Source organism: Mustela nigripes, chromosome 4 (genome assembly GCF_022355385.1).
Source record: "Mustela nigripes isolate SB6536 chromosome 4, MUSNIG.SB6536, whole genome shotgun sequence".
Taxonomy (NCBI): Eukaryota; Metazoa; Chordata; class Mammalia; order Carnivora; family Mustelidae; genus Mustela; species Mustela nigripes.
Window position 1 is genome coordinate 82,383,617 of NC_081560.1, and position 24,827 is coordinate 82,408,443.

At 36.9% G+C, this 24,827-nt stretch overlaps 1 protein-coding gene across 2 annotated transcripts in view; it reads right to left on the reverse strand.

The window, feature by feature from the left end:
- Positions 1-24,827, reverse strand: part of GNAI1 (G protein subunit alpha i1) — an 82,937-nt gene that overhangs the window by 14,742 nt on the left and 43,368 nt on the right. For both annotated transcript variants that reach the window (XM_059396957.1, XM_059396958.1), the window contains exons 3-6: positions 14,899-14,941; positions 14,647-14,788; positions 4,196-4,353; positions 508-636 (exon numbers count right to left, since the gene is read on the reverse strand). In XM_059396957.1, coding sequence (XP_059252940.1) covers positions 508-636; positions 4,196-4,353; positions 14,647-14,788; positions 14,899-14,941 — 472 coding nt within the window. The remainder of the gene's footprint in view (positions 1-507; positions 637-4,195; positions 4,354-14,646; positions 14,789-14,898; positions 14,942-24,827) is intronic.

Consider the following 24,827-nt stretch of genomic DNA (forward strand, 5'->3'; position numbering starts at 1 on the left):
TGCTTCTCTGCTCAAACCTCAGTAATTCAATATTTGGTACACACTCCAAATTAAATGGCATTTTTCATCATGAAAAAGTGCAAACATGTTTGCATGAATAAAAATTTTCATGAAAAATTTTAAGGTACTCTTGATTTTTAGTATTTCCATAAATAAGCAGATAATCAATAAAATTCTTTTTTTAACCTAAGAATATATAACAATATTTTCTCCAAATATACAATAGCAGAACAATTATTTTCCATTAGGCCAACTATTTTATTTAAATCACTCTGAAAAATATAGACAAGAGATCTGCATGGCCATTTTTTCTTAAATATATAAATATTCCTCCTAAGAATGTTTCTTGTCCCCTTTCACTCAAAATATTTTGTCCAGTCACCTAAGAAGAATGTTTTGTAATTTCTAGCTCTGTTTTTAAAAACTTATTAATTCTACCACATTTCTTTACTAAACAAAGTGTTTGATACCTACATTTGTTAAATGATATGCTTTGAAGCTACTCACTTAAAATGAAGATCTTTGAAAGTAAAATGGGTTTCAACAATTCCTGTCGTTTTCACTCTGGTTCTGAGAACATCCTGCTGAGTTGGGATATAATTTGGTTGTGCTATTCTGTCCAAGTCATTCAAATAGCTGAGGAAATAAACAAAACAATATGCTAATAGTTAATACAGCCATTAAAGATCATCTATACCAAGGAGTAAAACATTTTGATTCATACAGGATTCTAAATTATTAGACATTTTTACATTTCTGTGTAATGATATAATATAACCAATTTGTTTATATGTTATGCAATTCCCATTGAAATGAAAATTTTTATACTTCTCCAGCCATAAAGCTCTTTTAACATTTTCTAGGTATTGTGTACTTTGCTTTCCCAGGACATGAATTAGTAATTGTCCTTGTTGGAAACAGAATAATAACTTCTTAAAAACCAGATACAACCAACTGCACACTAGGAGTTTGTTTCTCTTTATCACACTTTAAGGTAGCACTGTGTTTATTTTCCAGACATCTGTCTTTATTTTCCAGACATCTGAGGATTGAGAAAGTTTTAAGTTTTTGAGAAAGTAATGAGTAAACCTCTAGCCAAAGGCTACATTCACTTTTTTAACCAGCTTTAAGTTACACACAGGAAAACACTGCACATGCTCTTTTACTCTGCATCTTCTTGGATCCCTGAATCAATATTCACATTTTACTTCCCACTGATCTTAGTTACCCACCTATTCAATACTCTCTGCCAACAGTGACAAATATGTTGGGCTACTAAAATGTCATGGTGTCATTTTATATGGTAAATAATGTTATTAACAAAGTCCAGGTATGGAGAGATTAATATGAACCTGAGTGGTTACAGAAGCACTCCTAGACGGTGAGGGTTGTAAAAAGAAATCTGAATGATGGGATGGGAAAAACAGTGCCATCCCACATCAGGGGAAGTAGTCAAATAGTATGGAGGCAGGAATAGTCACCTTGTTTTGCAGAAAGTAAGGCCACTAGGAGGTTGTGCATAAACTCAAAGGAGAAGTCTGGAATTGATCCTAAGGTCAGCTGAGCGTGGGGAGGCATCCCTACAGTGTTTTCTGATACCAGAGTGGAGTGGTCAAAGACAAGTTAGAAATACATCTATGTCTATTACAGTGAGGCACCAACGACTACAACTTTAATTGCTATTATCCTCTGAATCTCTTCCTTAGCCATTTAGAACAGGCCTTGCAAACAAAAGGAGCTCAATAAATATTTGATTCATAGAGATGGAGCTGAAAAGCTATCCAAACACTGAATTTGGAATCAAACGTGTTTTAGAAAGTTAAGTCTAAGTATGTGATAATGATACTAGGATTCATAGAAGATAGCTTGAGTTACACATATTGTATTTATTGAACTGAGAAATAATACTATCTCATTGTTGCACTGGTGATAATCCCCCAGTACTTTAGTGGGTGTTTTTAATTACACATATATAATGTTATACATTATCGTAAGAAAATCTAATTTAATAAACAACTAAACAGGTCATGGCAATATTTTACTAATTGTCCCTCTGAAGCAGTGTGTTACTCTTCTTTAAAATGTGCTCTGATTACTCAGATGCATTTCTTTGCTTAAAATTGCTACAGTTCTAATAGTCTCTCAAAACAATGCACATTGTATTTCAGCAAGATAAATAAGAAAGACAGTCATCATGAAAAATTCCCAATTGTTTTAAATGATCATGAATTTAAAGCAAATAGGTGGCTAGATAGTCCTAAATTGCAACTTGGCAGCATCCCCCCACCTCTAGTCCAAAAACTCAGAAATCAAAATGCACTGTGACCACTATGGAAAAACATATTATGACTTCCTTCATTCTTGAAAAATGCTCCATTATTGCTGTCTTAAGGTCAGAACTACTACTGATGAAATACTGGGGAGCCCACATGACTTATTTATCTCAGTGTACACCCACACATGTGAGCACAGGAAACAAGTCTTGGTCATTAGCCTGCGTGGTCCAGGAAGTCGACCACATGGGGAAATTGATGTCAGTCGATTATTCCTCAGAAGCACCCCTTATTTACTGAAAAAGCTCCCCTTGCTGGGCTCAGCTCGAGCAACCTTCTCAACTAACAGTGATTCCCATTTAGATCTTTCTGCAGGTGCTGGTGGTGCCAAAGCAAATAATGTGGTCTAAGAGCTGTGTTCTTGCTGTAAATAATTTTCTTCTAATTTCTCTTCTAGCCTCTGTATAGTGTATTCATTCATTCATCATTAAACAAGGGCACAGCGAATGACAACTATGTGCCAGGCAAAAGAGAAAGAACAGAGGGTGAGAACAGACCTGACTGAATTTACAGTGTAGTGTCAGAGATAGAAAACAATCCTTTCAATACAAATACAAATCACGTTACCTCAAAATGTACAAATGTGAGTGCTCTAAAAGAATTATTTTGTATTATTAGTATATAAAACAGGAAGACAAAGACATAGTCTGTGAGTCATGGGATATACAGCCTAAGAAACGATGATACCAGTTGGAGAGGGGAGCTACGTGCTGGGTAACACGTTACATCCACATGTATAAAATACCTACGAAATAATGTATGTGGTTTACACACTGTAAAGCACTAAACATACAGATTAGGAAACAGCAAAATAAATATTGGTATGGGTTACACACTAAGGCGTATTACTTACTCCTTCACACGGAATCACTCACGGAACAAATGCCGAGCACTCCTGCTGTGTACCCAGTGACCTGCAGCCGCATGATCACCAGCAAGAACTGCCCCCATCTGTCTGTCTGTTCACTGTGCTCAAGTGCGTGCATTTACCAGACCGCATTACTAATCACCATCTTCTATCTTACCCTCAACGTTCCTGAACACCAATGGCTCGGTCAAGGAAAGGAGTAACATGCAAAGTAAAATGAGTGCACAGCACACGTTTTAAAACTAATTAATACTACTCCTATCCAACATTTTTGAGTATGTATACTACATTATGGGAACAAATACATGATTTTTTTTTTTAACTGTAGCTAGATTACCAAGCAGAAAGCTCCCTGACCAGGTTTTATCACAACTTGATTTATGAGCTTTCTGTAGCCACCACCTAGAAAATCAGGGCAGATTTTTCTTACAAAATACTATACTTAGCTATCTGTAAACAAGGTCTGCTACAACAGGGCACATACAACTGACAACTTCCAAGCTTAGAGTACTTTACTCCATGAGAAAACATCTTGGGGTCAACACACACACCTTCAAAAGGGGTACATCTCATGCAAGGTGCCTGTCACTGGACAAACAACTCTTCTCAGGCATTATTAGCATAATGAAAAGAACCACACCACATACCCTCCCCTTGGGCTAGTCCCAGGCAAACTAGAGATATACCCAAATTTTCAGTGAACTTTGCAAAGTTCCAATTTCTTGGAAACACTCTGCAAATAGTCCATTCTGCATGTTTCAATGAGAGTTACATAAGCTTTGAGTCTCTTGAGACACTTCTGGACACAAAGGAAGTAGCAGCAATGCTATCTACAAACACAAAAATCATGAAAATCTTCAAATACCATCATCCAGAATATCCTGAGTTTTACAAGAACGTGTCAGCCAATTCTGCAATAACACTGACTGGGAGGTATATTTGACTTGCAAGTAATTATTCATGATAGTTTAGTTCTGAAGTTATGATTACTTACTATGCTGCAGAATCATTAAGCTGGTACTCTCGGGATCTGTTGAAACAGGCTTGTACACCACTATCTTTCCACAATCTCTTTATAACTCCAGCAAGTTCTGCAGTCATAAAGCCTTCTTCAGCAGCTCCAGCAAGCACAAAGAGTTGGCGGGCATCATCCTGAACATTCAAAGACCATTTTTTTTTTTTTTTTCAAAGTAGAAAGGGCAGACATTATAGATGAAAAGTACAAAGGAAGGCATTACAGATTTACCAAAAGACACAAGGCTGAAATTTCCTTCATTTCTCATTGGGGTCATGACTTTTGTTTCTCTGAAGCACCACTTAAAAAAAATTGGCTTAACTTAAAGTGCATAATCTTAAATCACGTGTCTATGTTTCGTAACATTAGTAATAGCTGTCAAGGCACTAGGAAACTGGAAGAATGACCTACACCTACACCTACAGTTCATGAGGGGATACGTGAGCCAACTCTGCACTGTCATGCAGTTTGTGGTGCACCGACAGTGATCAGTTTTGGACACAGAAGAATAGTGTATGCCCTACCCCTCCCAACCAAAATGTTTCTCAGAAGCACACTAATACCATTAGAGATTATTTTAAAATAGAATCTCATTAAATGTTGGCTTTCCGATAGTTTCTACAGAAGCAAAAGAAATTCAGAGGGGAAAAACCAACGTGGAGTAAGAAAAAGTTTCACAGAATGATCTGAAATTTTCTAGAGACCCTAAAGTGTGTGTACATTAAAATCAGTGGGCCAGGAGGTGGGAACAGGTGTTTGTTAATGCAGGCACAGGAAACAAAAAACACAGGTATGAAGCAGAAATACGACACATGTTGAAGACAGCATGCAAAATATTTTAAATGAAGGACTGCTGCATATCAAGTTAATTAAATTTTCCTTAAGTTTTGAGACTACAAATACTTAAATCATTCTGATCCATAAGTAATCAAGCACATTAGGTTAGGGCTGTCAAAGGAAATATAACATGAGACACTGATGCAATTCTAAATTTTCTACTAACCATGTATTTTTTTTAAGAAGGTAGAATGTAACAAGATACTTCAACCTATACATAAATGTTTCAAAATGTAATCAAGATAAAATTATTGAGATAATTCATATTTTTATTTATATTTCATCTTCAAAATCTGGCATTTCTTTTATACAGATAGCACATCCCAATTCTGCTTAGATACATTTTCTATTTATTTATTTATTTAGAGATACATTTTCAATAGTCTATAAAACTACAATGCTGGATAACACAACTCCAGTTTTCAGGTAAAAACATAGTTAATCCAAAAATAGGGGAGATGTGAAGTTGCTAACTTCACAGAGGTTCCCTGTACCCTAAGACTTATAACTTTATGTTAATTGGGTGGACAATCCCTCATTTTTCTCAAGGGGCGTTTTCCCAAAGTACTATGGTAAATGTTTATAAAGTGATGACACACATAATAACAAGGTATATAGTAGAGAAATTTTTGGTGACACAGGAGAGCAAAGAGTACTAGCTGATAGTATGAATTCATTCTGCTGCCAATCTGTGCAAGTTTTTTTTTCCCAGATAGAACCCATAGTGAAAAATAATTAAGTAACTCAGTATGGGAACATATTATTCAAGCATATGTTTCCCTTTTTAGTAAATCACAAGAGAAATGCATGCAAGCAAGTAACACATGTACAACAGCCTTAATTAAAAAAAACCAACATCATATAGTTTCAAGTCACTTTAGCTCCACTTACCTAACCACAGTAAACAACTATTCACTTTTTCAAATAATTACCTTATATGAGAAATTTCTAAATTTGGTCATTAACTAAATAACATCAAACATTATTTTCTCTATCCATTTCAGAGAAGTACTTTTCACTTAGTAATTTTAGGCTGAAATTTCCTTCAGCCTTATGATATATTTATTCAATTTCAATACAATTTCTTTTTTTTTTTTTAAGATTTTTTATTTATTTATCAGAGAGAGAGAGGGGGAGAGAGCAAGCACAGGCAGACAGAATGGCAAGCAGAGGGAGAAGCAGGCTCCCTGCTGAGAAAGGAGCCCGATGTGGGACTTGATCCCAGGACGCCGGGATTGTGACCCAAGCCGAAGGCAGATGCTCAACCAACTGAGCCACCCAGGCATCCCTCAATACAATTTCTTGATAGAAAACACTAATGCCTTCTAGTATGGGCCATAAGATCACATTCTCTTCAATCCTTCTAGGAAGAAGCCTGAAGAAAAGACCTGAGAAACTTTGGAAGTATATTTACATACTATCTCAGTTCCATTCAAAAATTTAACTTCTTCACAAAATGTAAAATACTCTCTCTTCCTCGAAAAACTAGTTAGAATATTCACTTCCATGTCATTAGGAGGACATTATCAGACGTCTGTGGATGAGCTTTACGGTAATAAACTTAAGCAGCAAGTTACCTTAGTAATTATTCTACCTAAATTTGTGTTTGGTATAAAAAGATCCTGGGGCACAGAGAAGTTGGGCAAATTCTTTAAAAAGTTTCACAGGTGGGGCGCCTGGGTGGCTCAGTGAGTTAAAGCCTCTGCCTTCGGCTCAGGTCAGGATCTCAGGGTCCTGGGATTGAGCCCCACATGAGGTGCTCTGCTCAGCGAGAAGCCTGCTCCCTCCTCTCTCTCTGCCTGCCTCTTTGCCTACTTGTGATCTCTGTCAAATACATAAATAAATAAAATCTAAAAAAAAAATAAAAGATTTACCAAGTTTCACAGGTAATTGGTCACCCAATCACACCTACCAGCAAGCAACTAATAAGCAGCCATAGCCCAAGGCAAGATAACTGTTAACATTGTACAGTAGCAATGATCCCACCTGGCCATGGGATTAGGTCTTTTCAAAATTTATGTAAAATAATGTTACTTAAGAACATTTAGAAAGCAAAAGATGAGGGTACCAAAACAACCTGATAGAGGATAGAAAAAAGATTCTGATTACTAAAGAAAAGACTGAAGCTTAATCAGAAGGGATACAGGTTAGTAAAGCAGTATAGGTAGATGGGTAGTCTTCTCTGTTGTTGAAAGAAAAGTTGTTTGCCAGGCAATTTCTGAGTAGCAAGGAAAAATCCATGGGTGTGCCACATTAATATGTTTTCAAGCTAATAAGAATGAAAAGAAAATCAGATGGTGGGGAGAATGTACGCTCCAAGTCACATAACTGTGTGCTCTGGGAACTCAGAAAGGAGTTATGAAATGCTTGTGTGTCAGGAGACACGTCATAGGGCCTCTTTTCCCACTGATGGTCAGGAACACTTGGCATGCTGTATTTAGTGACAGCACATTTTATTCAAAGCTGACACCCACTTTATGAGAATTAGGAAGAGTCCTTCTGGGCTGGAGAAGGGAAGACGGAGGGACTGTGACAGCTGTCTTCTGACGTATTAAGTAAGGATCATTAAAGATAAGAGACTTCATTAGTAGGCATAAAGCTTCTATGAATTCTTAAGGCATCAAAGGATATCAGATTTCAATTTTTTAAGAGAACTTTTTAACAAAGCCATCCAAAGAAAACGGGGGATGGGGTGAGGGGGAGTGAGAGACTGAAATTTTTAAACAAAGACTAGATAATTATTTATGGTAATACAGCAGAGAGAATTCATGAATGAAATTCAGGGTTTAAACAGAAAACATGAGAAAGCCCTCTTAAAATACAGACTAACTAATACGATAAAGGAGTCTTAAAAATAGTGACAATTCTAAATTTCTGGCCACAAGGATGATATATTGATGTCCTGATTAATACATGTATAGGAATCTTTAGTTCCAGTGACTTAGCTCTATTTTTTAATAACATTAGTCAACAATACTGAATACCACATATGAGAACTACTCATATTTAATCTACCACATGTCTATAGGATATAATCACCCCCAAAATTTAACACAACTATACCACTTTTATCAAAGTTAGTATACCTTTAAGGAAAATCTGAGAGTAGTGGAGTCACCACACCACCCCCACGGCTCATGGTGCCAATCCCAGACATTTCAAGAATTGCATTGGGGCCACCTGGGTGGCTCAATTGTTTAAATGGCCAATGCTTGGTTTCAGCTCAGGTCATGATCTCAGGGTGGTAAGATCAAGACCCCCACGGGTCTCCACACTCAGCAGGGAGTCTACTTGAGATTCTCTCTCTCCCTCTCCTTCTGCCCCTCCCCCAACTCTCACTGACACACATGCTTGCTCTCTCTCTCAAATAAAGATCTTAAAAAAAAAAAAAGAACTGCTTTAAGAAATAAACAAATTTAAAACATTTCCCCACCTAGAAACACAAATGTAATCAAAGTTAAAATGACTGAAGCAAGGAAATAAGAAGTCATTCTTCTTTTTTCCCATAGCACTACTTAACAGGGTGGGGGGAGCCTAAAAATAAAATAATCTCAGTTAATTTTAACTAAATTGCAGAGAGCAAAATTTTACTAAATTGTAGTGAGCATGAGCTTCTTTATATCAAGAAAGGAGATTACAATAAATGTTAGACAAATATAACTTTTATACACATATTTATGAATCATAAATATGTCTACTTTTTATTTTCAAGTTAATAAAATAAACAATGTTTTAGTGTTTCTTGGATGGACAATAGAACCTGCTATCAAAAGAGATATAAAAACATGTGCTACCTAATATATGAATTGAGGGAAATAGAAAAATACAGTGCTGGAGAGGCACATATTGTATTTCAAATGAAGGTTAATTCTACTTTGCCCCATACATAAATCAGTATTCCTTAGAATGAAAAATACTATAATCCTGTAACAACCTCTTAGTTCTCAAACATAAGCCAGAACAAAAAACTAATTAAAAAATCTATCTGGAAAAATAACAAGTAGAAATAAACTAGGATAAGTATATAGAAGAACACTCTGGTATTAAAGCAGATCAATAGGGAGGAAAAAATCCCAAATCTGAACTTATTATATGATATAGGTGGCAAGATAAATTAGTAGGAAAGGGTATGATTATAAAAAAACAAAAGAAAAACAAACAAAAAAACTCTACTAACTAAATAGCCATCTGAAGACAAAAAAAGAAATAATGTAGTTCTCAACCCTATGCATAAAACGTTTTGGAGTGATTATAGGATAAATACAAGAGTAATGTTAAAACTGACTCCCTAAAAACATTTAAAATGATTATTTAGTAAATCTTTGAGATTTTCGAGATTTAAACACAAGAACAAATTAAACAGAACAAGATTTAAAAACCAAACACCATTAAGATTAAAGGCAGTAAGCAAAACGTGAGAGAAAATTTCTATTAGTGGACAAAGGATTAACACATTATGTACACACAAACAACATATAAACATGTAACACATAAACAACACATACACAGATCATCAAAACAAGAAGACTCCAAGAGATAAATGAGTAAGGCATAAAATAGGTCACTGACGCAAAGATAGAAAAATACAATTAATAAAGAGACAGAAAATTGTGCAATTTACTAAAAATTGAAAATGCAAATTAAATTGAGATAAGATTTACTAATAAATTAGCCAATATTTTTTGACGATAAGACTTCTAAATGTTGGTTTAGGGGGCTACGAAAAGGCACTCTAGTAAATGGGACAAGACAGTAAATTGACACAACTTTTCTCAAAGGCAATCTGGCAATGCAGGCAGAGAGACAGAAACTAACTAATGAAATAAACTACAAAATTAGAGAAACAGAAAAGCGGCCATTATGTGGGAGCATGCTGAAGCCTGGGGGAAAAGGGTGCTCAAAATTTCAGTCAATTCAAGCAAGGTTTTCTGCTCCTTATATCTTAAATATTAAGATATTTTATTTCAAGTAAGTACTTGAATTATTTCAAGTAAGTTCTTCTTAAACTATATGTGACAAAGGACCAGTCCTGTGTTTTATTTCCCAACTATCTCAGAACTATTAGTATTAGAAAAATAAAATTTATGCCACATAAAATATAAATCCATTTTTTTAAACTATCAAAGTTAGCATATAAATTACTCTGCCAATCACTATAAATTGAAGTGCTTACCCTTAATTTCAGAATTCATCTCATGTGCATGCTTGTGGACACGGATTCATGAACCACACTTAGAGAAGCACTGTCTTAAATGGTGCAGCGCCCAAGAAATGCTAACAGGCCCCTCCCTAATGCCTCCCTAACTTCACATTATTAGAAACAATAATTTATCATCCACAGACACTCATTCTGAGAGTTTTGAGAGGATAATCAGCATGAAATCTGATCACTCTATGCCATCCCAGAAAACAATTTTGTTTCCTCTGATTTTAAGTAACTAATGTGTAATCTGCTTTGCAAATCTGAAAACTTCCAAATATGAAGTATTCCACAGCAAATTAGTCACCATCTCTGAAAATTTTACATCTTTTTAGTTAATTCTCATCAAATTAACCTACACACTAAAGTGTAATCCCAATCAAGATACCAACAGACTTTTTTGTTTTGCTACATCAGGGAGGTGGGGCATTAAGTTGATTCTCTAGTTCACCTGGAAGAGAAATGCATAATCACCTTCACACTTTGGTAAAAGAACAATGGGATAAGTGCTCTTACCTGCCAAATACCAATTAACCCTATGAGACAACAGGAACTAAAATAAACTGATTCTGCCAAGAATGACAGTTGCATAATAATTACAAATGGCAAAAACAGTAGCAACAAACATTTAAAGAGCATCTATTATGACAAAGGCATGTGGTAAATGCTTGATGTTTATTATGTCCTTGTGCCTCACAACCCTCTCAGCTGAATGTTATTATTTCTATATTGGTTTTTTTTTTTTTAAAGATTTTTAATTTATTATTAGAGAGTGAGTGAGAGAGATTACAAGCAGGGGGAGGGGGTAGAAGGAGAAGCACACACCCTGCTAAGCAGGGAGCCCGATGCCGAACTCAATCCCAGGAACCCCGGTATCATGACCTGAGCCAAAGGCAGACGCTTAGCCAACTGAGACACCTAGGTGCCCATTTCCAAATTATTATAATGAAAGAAACTTATAAAGGCAAAGTAATCAATAAGTGACCAATCTGGAAAAAAAAATACATCAATAAGGGAAAAATGGAGTTCAGAAACACATCCAATTTGATGCTAAAGCAGCATTTTCAAGTCACTGAGGAATGGAATATTTAATAAATGGCTATAAGGCAAGGGATGATCAGATTGTAAAATACACTTAGGTCCCACCTACCAAGAGACACAAATAACATTTCCAGATGGGTGAAGTGATAAATCTAAAGAATAAAACAATAAACATTCTAGAAAAGTAAGAGTAGTTTGGAAAATAACTATAACTTGAACGAAATCTATGCTACAAACAGAGAAGTCAGAATTGATTGCAAAAAAAAATTAAGTTTTAAAACAGCATAACTACTATTTCAAAAAACTAAAAAAATATATTAAATATACAATTTTAAAATATAAATTAAATACATAAATATATTAAAGAGAATGAATGTAAAAAGAACAAGTAATTTAACAGCACTGAGAGAAAAATACTAAGAGGAATTCACAGAAGAAAGAGAGAAAGTAAAGATTTCCCATCTCACCAACAGTCAGGAAAATAAAAATTAAAAAAGAAACAAAGGAAGACAATACTTTTCAGGCACGAGATATTAAAAATTAGAGTGCAGCTAATATCTAAGTTGGCAAGACTCTGGTAAACACTGATGCACAGTTGTTAGAAAAGATTATTCATGTCGCTTTCTTTCTGAAAGGACATCTGTGGTTCCCATCAAAATTAAATATACGGTTATCCTCCAATTCAGGGATAACAGTTCCAAGATCTGGTACTTTAGAAACAGAAATATATTCAGCCTTTCACTATACTGTTTCTTATTTATGGAATGCATTTTCTTTGTTTTTGTCTAGGAAAGTCTTACACGTTTCAATATCCAGCTTCATGTCCCTTCCTCAAGTCTAGGCCATGTTTAGTGCATCTCTGTTACTTCTTAGCACAATTCCAAAAGTCTGCAAGTATTTTAAGGCTTAATCAGATGCAAGGCAACACAAGCAGACATGGGGCGGGTTGCCTGGGTGGCTCAGTTGGTTAAGCAACTGCCTTCGGCTCAGGTCATGATCCCAGAGTCCCAGGATCGAGTCCTGCATCAGGCTCCCAGCTCCACCTCGAGCTTTCTTCCTCTGACCTTCTCCCCTCTCATGCTCTCTCTCACTCTCTCTCTCTCAAATAAATAAATAAAATCTTTAAAGAATTAAAATGAAAACAAAAAAAGACATGGGCAGACCATCAAAAGCAATGTGAGAGCACGAAGACATCTGTGTGAAGGAGTTAGTAACAATGGCTAAAGCAAACAGAAGGAAGAGTCTGAAGGTAGGAGGCAAACAGTTACTAGGCTACAGCCAGAGAGTCTAAGAAGAGTGACTCAAACTGCCACTAAGTGAAACAAAGAGGAGAAAAGAAGTACCACATGTAGATTTCAAAGCATCAGAAAACCAGTAAAAAATAAATAAATATATTTTTTTGAAGTCTGTGGCAACAGAGCAGTTATTCCCAGTCAATTCTGTCCTTCAGCCCTTGAGAGAAAAACAGGAAATAAAGAGACTCCACAAAATACTGCTTGCACTGGCCCTTCAGTTTCCTCAGAAAATGGGAGGCTACAAAACCGAACTAATAATCACATATAACATCTAAATGTAGAATGCCATCTATGTGTTGGGATGGACGATTTAAATCACCATAACTGAACTGGCATGAAGTACAATCTATATCCATTTCTTCTTCAAGGTGGTAGTCCACTGTAGGATTAAGAGCTCAAAAAGCATTTGCTGAATGAATCAATGATTAGGGAATCAATCAAAGATAAAAAAAAGAAACAATTCTATGAACAGTAGATTAGGCAGAAATGTCTGAATATGATCAAATCCTCTTCCAGAAAAGAAGATTATATGGTAATGAATTCTTATTCAAAATAATCTTGAAATCTGCCTGAACATTTTAATTCAGTATACTAAGTTTTTAAATTTTTGTTTAAAAGATAAAGCTTAGGGCGCCTGGGTGGCTCAGTGGATTAAGCCTCTGCCTTCGGCTCAGGTCATGATCTCAGGGTCCTGGGATCGAGGCCCGAGTCGGGCTCTCTGCTCAGCGGGGAGCCTGCTTCCCTCTCTCTCTCTCTGCCTGCCTCTTTGTCTACTTGTGATCTCTCTCTGTCAAATAAATAAATAAAATCTTTAAAAAAAAAAAAAAAGATAAAGTTTAGTAAATTAATATGGATCAATAACTGACAAAGAAATGTTAAGAGTAACTTATATTAAAAAAAGGGTTATTTTAAATTTCCCCAATATCTTTTCTCATAATGCTTTTATTTTTTTCCTATTAAGAACAAATTGAGTCTCAAAGTTAAAAAAAAAATTTTTTTTTTCTACCAGACACTATGAAGACAAAAAGGAAAAGTTACAGTCTCAATACAGAAACTCCTCCTAGTATTAGCAGGGAGACAGCAAGCATGCACACACATGCACACATACACATACATACTGAATACATAAAATACAAGGGACTATAAAAAAAAAGTAATAGCAATAAGATACCTACTCTGTACCCCCAAAAAATCAAAATTTAAGCTAGAATTTCAGGTATGGTTTGTGGAAGGGTTAAGTTTTATTAGTTATTAAAAATAAATCAGCGAAGAAAAAAAAACCACACACAAGTAATAAAACTTTAAATAATAGATTAAGCAAACAAATGGGAGGAGTGAAATGAAGAAAAAAGTGTCAGAAGGACTAGACCAGGGAAGCTGCAATCAAATGTAAAATGAGTTACTGGACCAAATGAGGAAGTGCCAGCCTGGTGCCCCATTCCCACTAACCATATGACAATCTTTCTGTCATGTCAGGTTCCAGTGTTTTTACTGATCAAATAAAGGGGTGGAACTAGCTTTTCTCCTAAGGTTCCCATCCCTTTAACTCCAAAATCCTGATCCACGTTTTCTAACAGCCAATATTTTCCTATTCAAAAGACAGGCAAGATTTTATACCATTTTCATTATAGGAGATTAGACTGCTTTTTAAGCTGGGCATAAATACAAATAATTAGATCGTTTCAGCATTTCAGATTATGAAAACAAATTCTGAAGAGTCAGCATTAAACTCAGCAGTAACTACCAAGAATCACTATGGAGATACAGGAGTACCCAGTATCACACATTACATAGAAAATACTGCACTGGTTATTGAGTTGTCCAAATCATCTGATGGATAAGAAACAATTCTAGGTATAAAGAGATTACACAATGCTATAGATTCTTGGGTTATCACTTCTAAAGCTTCTGACTCACTTCACTCACTACAAACCTTTTGACTCCTTTTATAAAATGGTCTTGACACAGTAAATAAATCTGTGTTACATAGTTTGGTATTATCATGTAAGTTATTCTGGCCACTCATCAGGCCTGTTATAATGAATTTAACAACTCACCGCCCGAGCTGAGTCACCAAAGTCGATCTTCAACCTCCCCATGGCCCTGATGATGGCAATGATCGACTGGATGGTGTTGCTGTAGACCACTGCTTTGTACTGTTTACATTCCTCCTCCGAATAACCAGCTTCGTGGATAATTCTAATGGGACAAAAGGGAAAAAAAAAAAAAGGCAAAACAACACTTACTTCCTTTGATGGAAGGGTACAGTTAAACATAAAAAACAAATTTAATGTTTTCAATCTACTTACTTCATTTGCTTCACAATTGTACTTTTCCCAGATTCACCGGCACCTAAAAAAAAGTAAAATAAAGGATTTCTAACTTCATCACTTGCACATATCCAACCCCCTCAACACAGCACATTAATGAGTGTGTACACGCACACACACATCTTCTCTGTCTTACAGCTAAATTTTATTGTATATCAAAACAAACTTTTTTTTTTAAAGGATTTATTTATTCGTTTGAGAAAGAAAAGGAAAGGGAGAGAGAGAGGGAGAAAGAGAGAGAGAGAGTGTGTGTGTGTGTGTCTGTGTGTCTGTGTGCAGGGAGGGGCAGAAGGACAAAATCCTCAAGAACAATCCCCACTGAGGGGCTCCTGGGTGGCTCAGTGGTTAAGCCGCTGCCTTCGGCTCAGGTCGTGATCTCAGGGTCCTGGGATCGAGCCCCGCATCAGGCTCTATGCTCAGCGGGGAGCCTGCTTCCTCCTCTCTCTGCCTGCCTCTCTGCCTGCTTGTGATCTCTCTCTGTCAAATAAATAAATAAAATCTTAAAAAAAAAAAAAAGAACAATCCCCACTGAGTGAAGAGCCTAATACGGGGCTCAATCCCACAACCCATGAGATCATGACCTGAGCCAAAACCAAGAGCCAGACGCCCAACTGACTAAGCCACCCTGGAGTCCCTATATCAAAACAATCTTTAACATATAACATATGGAAAAACTCAAAAAGGGTCCCATCAGTTTATTACTTCACAATACTTCAACTTAACTGAAAAAAAAAGGCTTTTATTGATGTGTGCATTCTCTAAACCATTAAAAAATTCAATCTTCTATAACTTAAAGTACTATAAATTAGTTTTATTCAAAATTTTGCTCTGTCTTGAAAGATTTTTTGTTTGGTCAGTTATCCTAATTTTAACCTTTGCTTCTTCCTAAGAATGAAGTGGAGGGCAGTGGTGCCAAGAAGCCATATAACGAATAATTGAAAAATATTATGTTGCAACAGCTGTGTCTCATGCAATATATGTCCAACCAGCATCATTAAACCTCTAACAAACAGCCGACATAACTGGCTAGCATGGGGGATGCAACGGGATGTAGGACAGAAGTGTCTCCCCCACATTCTTCTAGCCTCCCTATCACCCAAGTCATAAACCATTTTCAAAACACTCCTTCCCTTTCTACATATGCAAGGTCTCTTCACAGTCTGGGTCCCTAGAATTATGCCACCATAACATAAAAATATTACCAATCAAATGGCCCTTTGTAAAGGGAGAGCCGTCCTATCCTTCACATTTAACAGTAACTAGTCTTCACGTATCACATTATATCAATTACTTGTCAGGCTCCTTCCGATAGCCAGAAGCAGAGAACATCTGAGCACAGGACACAAAACAAAGAAAATACAACAAGTCCATCACTTGCCTTCGTGTTGTCTTTGGCCAGGGCTACTTATCATAGAGGTATTTATCACGGTTTCAGAGACACAGCCAGGATTTATATTATCTGGGCCCCATATCCAGCAGGACCGAATACCTTACAGTTCCAAGAACACCTACTGTGATCACACCACAAACCTTCAAACATTCTGTTTCCCCTGCCAAAATTTAATTTGCTCTGCTGCTGCTTCTTGCCACCCTGCTTATCCTCCATCAACCATGAATTTACCCCTTCATCAACCACCTTTTCCTGACCCACTCCCCCAAGGATCCCTGCTGCCCCTCACTCTGCACATGTTTCTTGAATTCTGCAATATTTCTTGAATTCTTGAATTCTCAGCAGCTAACTTGTGCTAGACACAAAATCAACCAGAAATGTACATAAATTTATTTAAGCTACTTGTGCCTGTTACAATCAGAGAGCAAACTTCTGGGCTTCGTTCCCTTCATCCCATCCCCTCTAGCTACACACACACAACACACACACACACACAATCCCAAATCATCAGAGGTATATGAGAACAAGTCATTGTTAAATGGCCTATTTGAAAATCTGGGGCGGGTAAAGCTGCTTAAATTTTACTTGTGACTTGATATTCAAGAAATTTTCCCAAGATACCAGCACATTAAGTAGAAAAGCAGGAGCTGAATAAACAATGAGGGCATTCTTCATTTACAGACAGCCTTTGAATGTTTCAGGGCATCTGCCAATAAAAACAATTCCAAGATAAACAACCCATTATTTATTAATCAACAACAGTGTACTTGGCTCTGTGAAAAGCACCACTGTAGCCATTGTGGCTCACACATTTCTCTCATGCAAGAGAGATCCACCCAACTAACATGTCCTAGGTAGTCTGCCGCAGGAGCTATCTTGACGAAGGCCCTCTTGGTTTCTACGGAAATGTACACTAAGTCAGCAGCAACCATGCTGTGATGATGAGACCTTCTAGATCCCTGTAACCACACACAGAAGTGGGGATTCCATTGGTATAGTGAGCTCTGATGAAAAGCCACCCAAGGATCGTTCTTTCAGTGAAACAGGTCAACAACTGAAAGGCCCAGAAAGGCTCACATGATATAAGCCAGTTAGGTCTGAGAGCCAAATGGGGTAAAATCAGAAATAGTGAAAAAAAGAAAAAAAAAAAAAAAAACCCAACTACCAGTTCAACTATGTATACAGATAAGAATTTTAATAAGAAAAGAAAATTTCCTGACATTATCTTTATGTTCTAATACACTTCACATCTCTTAAAATAATTGATAGCAGGGACACTTAGCTTTCTTTGCAATGACCATCTTAAGTCAATGGCCTGTGATGCAAAATATCCTCAAATCTCTTTAACATTAAAGATTGAGAATGGGAGTATTATTAATTGGATTTTTACCTAATTTATTTGCTAGTCACAAGGTGCTCTTTGAGGAACAGATATCCTAGAGGCAGAAATGCTGAAGAGTTTAAAAGCTTAGCAATTTCATGTAATTAGTTTTCAATTCTCACTTCCATGCAGAGACTCCTAATAGGAAAATCAGAAATGCTACATGATCAGGGTTCTAATATACTAAATACTGGTATTCTTTCCACACAGCCTACAGGAAAGAGTTAAAGGTCATTCTCAAAAATCTCAGTATAATCATGTTTGAGACACTGACAGGAAGCAATATTATTTGAAAAAAAAGAAGAGGAGGAGGAAGAAATAATCTCAGACCTAGTGGACAGGCAGGGGAAAGGAAAAAAGTGAATTTTACTAGTAATACTCAATTAGACAGTAGTGTTTTCCCCTTAAATCCAGAAGTGGCATTAAAAAGGGTTGGAAGCACCCTTCTCTCAAGGAGAAACAAGGAATATAGAACATGTATGAAAAGAGCAAAGTGTGTGGCCACTGTGGTCACAACATCAGGCTGGTCAAGGTGACTAAATCATCTACAGAGTAACTGTGAACAAGCTGGTCACTGTCAAATGAGAAAGACTTCAGAGTACTAGGAAGGGAGATTTTACTCCCAAAGGGCAAGAATGTGTACAATATAGTCATGGTAGACTAGTAAGCTAATGCGCTATAAAGTTAAAGGTGGGATCACCAAAAAGGCCCCTTGGCCTCTCTCTTTTTAAAAATTTATTTATTTCAGAGAGAGACAGAGAGAGGGCAAGCATAAGCAGGAGGGGCAGAGAGTGAAGGAGAATCTCCAGCAGACTCTTTGCTCAGTGTGCAGCCCAACACAGGGCTTGATTTCATGACCATGAGATCATGACCTCAGCTGAAACCAAGAGTGGGATGCCCAACTGACTGCACCATCCAGGCACAACCCCCTCCCACTGCTCCTTCAGATCTCTCTCTAAGGAGGAAGTGGCTAATAGAAAACTACTTCTCTGAGGGCAAAGAGTAAGCTCAGCAGGAGTATGAAGCAGAGTTCTGATGGTAATGCACAGACAGATGGTGGAAAGTCAGAGAGCATCACCATGGTAACACCAAGAAGCAACTCCTGGCGGTTGAGGGTCAACAAAGAGATTCGGGAAAGGGAAACACATCAAGTAAGGACAAGTAGGGGGAAGGAACCAAAACACAAACAGTATCCAAGTAAAGGAAACTTGGTTAGATAGATTTTAATTCTAGACTAGAATTACATAATTTGCCATTTAAAAAATAATAATCAAATAGTGTCTGCCCCTGATTTTGTTGAGGAGCAGTATAGGAAATCTAAACTTTTAACTGCAAACAGTTTAAAAACAAAGTACCTCTGACCTCAGAAAACAAATTACCACCCCCCCAAGAAGGTTCTTCATCCAATTCTCCTGGCTTCAGGATTTCAGCTGCCCAATATCAGAGGCTATTCAGCTATTAAGATGGCAATTTCATTATCTTATTCTGAATTCCTGGGCTACCAACTCTACTTTTAAGGAATCCTAAATGTTATATGGAATTTAACAACTTCAAATTTTTACAGTGAATAAAGCTACAGCATAATTTAATTCAAACTGGAATAAAACCAAATTACATGTGAAGTCACTTTTGTTTATCACACTGCAGCCACACAATCAACAAGATTAAGGTCCTTATAAGGTCCTTATATAAGGTCCTTATATTTACGACAGAAGCAATAAAGACAGAAGCAAGTATAAATTAAAAATATGAGGCTTAATTAAACCTGTTGAAAGTAAGGGGAAAGATAACCCTCCCCTCCCTGTCCTTAGAACATTTACTTGAGAAAAATTATAATTGTAAATACTTTCCCTCTCTTTCAAATGTGTGTGTGCACATATTTTAGAAAACAAATAGGCTTTTTTTGTGGGGGGGGGGTCAGCTTTATAACCCAAAACATCCTTCTTAAGAGATTGGGAGCCACTTCTTTGAAATGTGAACATCAAAGAAGACAGCACCCCTATCTCCCAGCTTCTGTGGAAGGGTAGGGGTCTAACTTGGATGGGTGCCTTGCTCTAAGATGCAAAACTACCTCATGTCATAAACATAAGAGACATGTTTCTCCTTCAGACAAGGCCAATTAGCTAACCCCAATGATCTACCCAATGAACTGTGTGCATAAGGTGTCAAGCCTCTTAAGGACTAGTTAGGTCTAACTTGAAAATATGTATATAGTACGTTGTATCGTTTAGCTGTATAAGGGGAGGAGATTCCTGTCTTTGCAAGATCTTAGTGCACTGCCTGTAATATACACCACACTCTGGTTCAATGCTTATTCAAAAACAAGTGTTTTTTTTGTTGTTGTTTTGTTTCTGTTCTTGTTTTTTTCCCCTCTGATATGTTTACAAGGAGGATTTCTAGGTTGGGAGAAGATTTTGTTTCTAATTTTATTCCTCAACAGGGGTCATAGCCTAAAAATCCTTTTTACTTACCTACAAAAAGCTCTGAATTTATTTAAGTAAATATATACATATTTATGGGGCATATCTGGCATTCTAGGATATAACGATAACTGGATAATGACTATAAACACCAAAATTTAGACTCCCCAAATGGCCAACCTTCTCATTGTTAACTCTCAATAAAACTAATTCCTAAGGCTTTCGTGCTTGTAAGAGGTTCCATAGAATGGCTCAACCAGAGGACCCTGGCTGGGATCATGACCCGAGCCAAAGGTAGTTACATAACCAACCGAGCCACCCAGGAACCCCAAGAAGGGTCACATTTTTTTCTTGATTAGTGATCAGAGTAACTGTAGTCAGTTAATTGTTGACTACCTATAAAAAACATAAACTAACTGTATCTTCCTCCTCCCCTCAAATGTGAGGTAAGCAATATTGTCTTACATTTCTGCACACAGTTTATTAAAAGGAACCTGGCTTCTCTATTCTAATATATACCTCTGCATTTAATATGGTGCAATTACTTACTACTTTGGTTGAAGTATATAAAGAAAATCTGTTTTCACATAATTGTGTAGTTAGAAAAGGAAAGAGCAATTTCATAGCATGTATAGATGACTGTGGATAGTCTTCTTCGATTCTATATCAAAATTTGAAAAGGGTAGCTTAAAGACTGGTTAATAATGTATTTCTATGAACTGTTCATAGTTCTGAGAGTTTAAAGTTCACACATCTCCCTTGTACTTGGATAGGTATTTTACCCATGTCTGATTTGGAAATTAGTTCGCTGAGCTCTGCAGAACTCAACATTGATGTATTTTCAATACAAAATGGTAATGACATAGTAAGAAGAATATATATTACCTATAGTATATGTATTTATTTAATTACTTTTTTTTAAAGATTTTTATTTTTATTGAGAGAGAATGAGTGAGAGAGAGCACGAGAGAGGAGGAGGTCAGAGGGAGAAGCAGACTCCCTAAGGAGCTGGGAGCCTCACGTGGGACTCGATCCCAGAAATCCGGGATCATGACCTGAGCTGAAGGCAGTCACTCAACCAACTGAGCCACCCACGCACCCTTAATTACCTTTTTAATATTACCTGTAATTTCATCAGAAAAGAGTCTAGATCTTGGGAAGAGATCAGGCTCTCAGTGCCAGGGACACATTTTTTTAATTTCAAAAAAATTTTTTGCTCAAAATCTCTAATTTTATTATTGGCAACTAACACTGTTAGCTGTTTTCTTTGAAGTGACAAACTAACTCTGCCAAATCCCAAAGTTAGGGCTAACCATAATTCCTTTCAAGTCTAAGTGGTATTCCAAGAAAAGAGCAACTAGTTCAAATCACAACTCAAGCAACCACACAACTGTTTTTCCTCAAGATAATCAACATGCTTTGGAACATGGCAAAGTCCTTTGGGCACACTTCCTGTTTGGTTACACCATGTATTACACGGACATTACCTAATGGTCATGATTTCATAAAAATACTGATTTTTACAACTTTAGCATTTTTTATCACAAGTGCATAGTAGTGAAGACTACAAAGACTGCTGGTACAATTTAGGTCCACTGACTTGACTTGGTAGTCTAACTGATTAGTATTTTGGCACTATCATAGCAAAGGACAACACAATTACAAAAGCAAGCAACATCTTAGTATTATTATGAAAATGGTCTCAGAGACCCCAGGGTCCTAGAATCGCTGATTTAATGTCTCTCACAGGTACTGAACTATAAGCTATGAAGAAAGAAAGCCCTGTTTTGCTTTTAAGAGTTTATTTATTTGAGACAGTGAGCCTGAGCAGTGAGGGGACAGCAGAGAGAGGGGAAGATGTGGAGGGAGCGGCAGAGGAGGGGCAGAGGGAGAGGGAGAAGCTGACTCCCGCTGAGCAGGGAGCCTTCCCAACCCAGGATCCCCAGACAAAGTCAGATGCTTAACCAACTGAGCCATCCAGGCACCCCCAGTGATTTTTTTTTTTTTACCACAATATCCCCAAAGCTTTCTCCTATACTTAGCATATGGCAGGAATACAATAAACACATTTTCTGGCAGGCAGGAAGGAAATACACCATGAAGAAAGTATGACAAAATGTAGCAATATATCCATGAACTACGGAAAGGGAGAATTCTGGACTGCAAAGAAAAAAGAAAGTGTGGTGGGAGCTTGTGATTGCCCATTAAAACAGGTTCTCTTCTATTGTAACAGGAGTACTAGCTGAGAACATGACAGCTAAAGACCGTATTTTCCATCCTTACTTGCTGCTAGGTATAACATCACCACATTTCCCATCAGAGCATATGACGTGTATAAAAGGAAAATGCAGCCTTGGCATCTCTCTCCTGATCCTTTGTATGAGCCAGAAATTAGATATGTCTGTGGTCTTGTTCTAACTATATGGATTAAGACAATGCTGGGGCAACAAGAAAGAAGAAACTTGGGTCCCTGAATGCCTATATAAGGAGAGCACCTCAACACGACTTAACCTCAGATTTGTTACCTGGAAGGAATAAGCATCCATCTTCATTAGGCCATGGTCAGATTAGGTTTCTTTGGTACAGAGCTTGACTTTATACTGACATAAATTTTTTAAAATTTGTTTAGGTTTAAATATATAAGCAAACATATAAGTATATATATATAAACCAAACAAAGAAGTCCCCAAACCTACAAACATTTTTTTTTTTTAAATCACCATAATGAAGTGGAAAGGCAAAGTACAGAATAGGGAAAAATATCAGTGATAAAAGAGTATCAAAACATAGATCTAACGCATAATGAATTAAAATTAATTGACAAATAAAACAATTTATTTGAGGAAAACCAAACATACCTTTTTAAGCTATATGTAAATATATATTCACGCAAAAAATGTATTTATTAGTGCCACGGTCTAACCAACTGAGCTAACTGGCCAGCTAGTGCGAAAAGAACATTTAAAGAGGTATAGCATTAAATACTTGTATCTTAGGCAATTTTATACTTCAAATATTTCTGTAATTTCCGAATTTTTATGTTGTCTATAACACTGACTTAAAATTGTGCAATTTATTTAGAAAAACTTGGTCATATCTCTCTCATGATCAAATCTGAATAAAATTATCTTTTTGAATCTCATTTGCTTCAAACCCACATTCCCTTATCATCACTCATGCATATAAATCTCACAATCTAATCACAGCAAATTACTTTTATTAACAAAACTTTCATGACCATCCCTATCTTCCCCTACTTTATCCTAACTAGAGCCCCTTACCAACATGGAGACTAAAAATGACCACATCATGTTTAGGGAGGGAAGTATCTGAGGCTGAGCCTTTCCGACCAAGGTACTTCCAATTTTCAGGAGTGTGGGAACTAAGATGACAGACACTGGGTTTAACAGATGGCCCATATGGCAGGCGGGATAACCACAACCCTAGAGAGACTTAGGTGACAGATTATCAGGCCACACTTAGAGGCAGCTCAAGCAGGAGGGCTCTCCGCAAGCCATGATTAATAGCACGAGACACTTCAACTGTGCTGCCAGGACCACCTAGGTAAGAGCCACTGTGTTCAAGACCAGAAGAGGCAGAGCATAGCACATCTAAGACTCTGGACCTGCTACAATGAGTTGGAGTAAGTCACTCTGCCCCTTCTTCCCTCTCACACACTGACCCCCCCCCCCCATACCAATTAGGGATAACAGCCAGGAGTGTAGGATGGCAAATGATAAAAGATTTTCTTCTGGAAACTACATAAATGGGCTGTTTACTCAACCATCAAAAAGAAAGAAATTTTGCCATTTGCAACATAGATGGACCTAGAGGATGTTATGCTAAGTGGAATAAGTCAGAGAGCGAAACGCTAATATGATTTCACTTATATGAGAAATCAGAAAAACAAAAATAAAAACCAACCAAACAAAAAAACAAATAGACTCATGAATACAGAAAACAAACTGGTGGTTGCGGGGTGGGGGGAAGGGGAGGCATGGATGAAATAGGAAAAGGGCATTAAGAGATACAAACTTCCAGTTATAAAATGAGTAAGTCATGGAAATGAACAATACAGCATAAGGAATATAGTCAACAATACTGTAACAACACTGTATGATGACCACACTTATTGTGGTGACGGCCCAGCAATGTACAGAATTGACAAATCTAGGTTGTACATCTGAAACTAATGTAACATTGTATGCTAATAATAATTCAATTAAAAATAAATGGGCTATTTAAATAATCTGATTGGACTAAGGCTTAAGCAATGTTGAACATTTTGTAATTTTCTCTACTAATCAGTAGGTAGGAGTTCAGCAGGAGGTGAGTTGATTTTTGGCTAAATTAAAACAAAAATGGTGTACATTAACTCCTGTAACCCTCACTATTAATACGTAAGTAAGGTTTCTAATCATATTTAGAAGGAGACATGGATATTATACTTTCTCCTGTATCCACCCCAAATTTTACCTACCATCCACAGCCTGCTCTGAAGAATTATCAAAGGGACTTGGATGACCATGTGTTACACACCTGATGTGAACTAAGGTCATTCTCTCACCACTTTAAACACTTCCCTCAAGTAATCGGATGCATATACTACCATTCTATTTTTCTATTTTCACCAACTCAGATTAAATCATTTCTGTGTGACACCATGCTTTTGGTGGAATGGAATAGAATAGAAAAACCTAGAAATAAACCCAAAGTT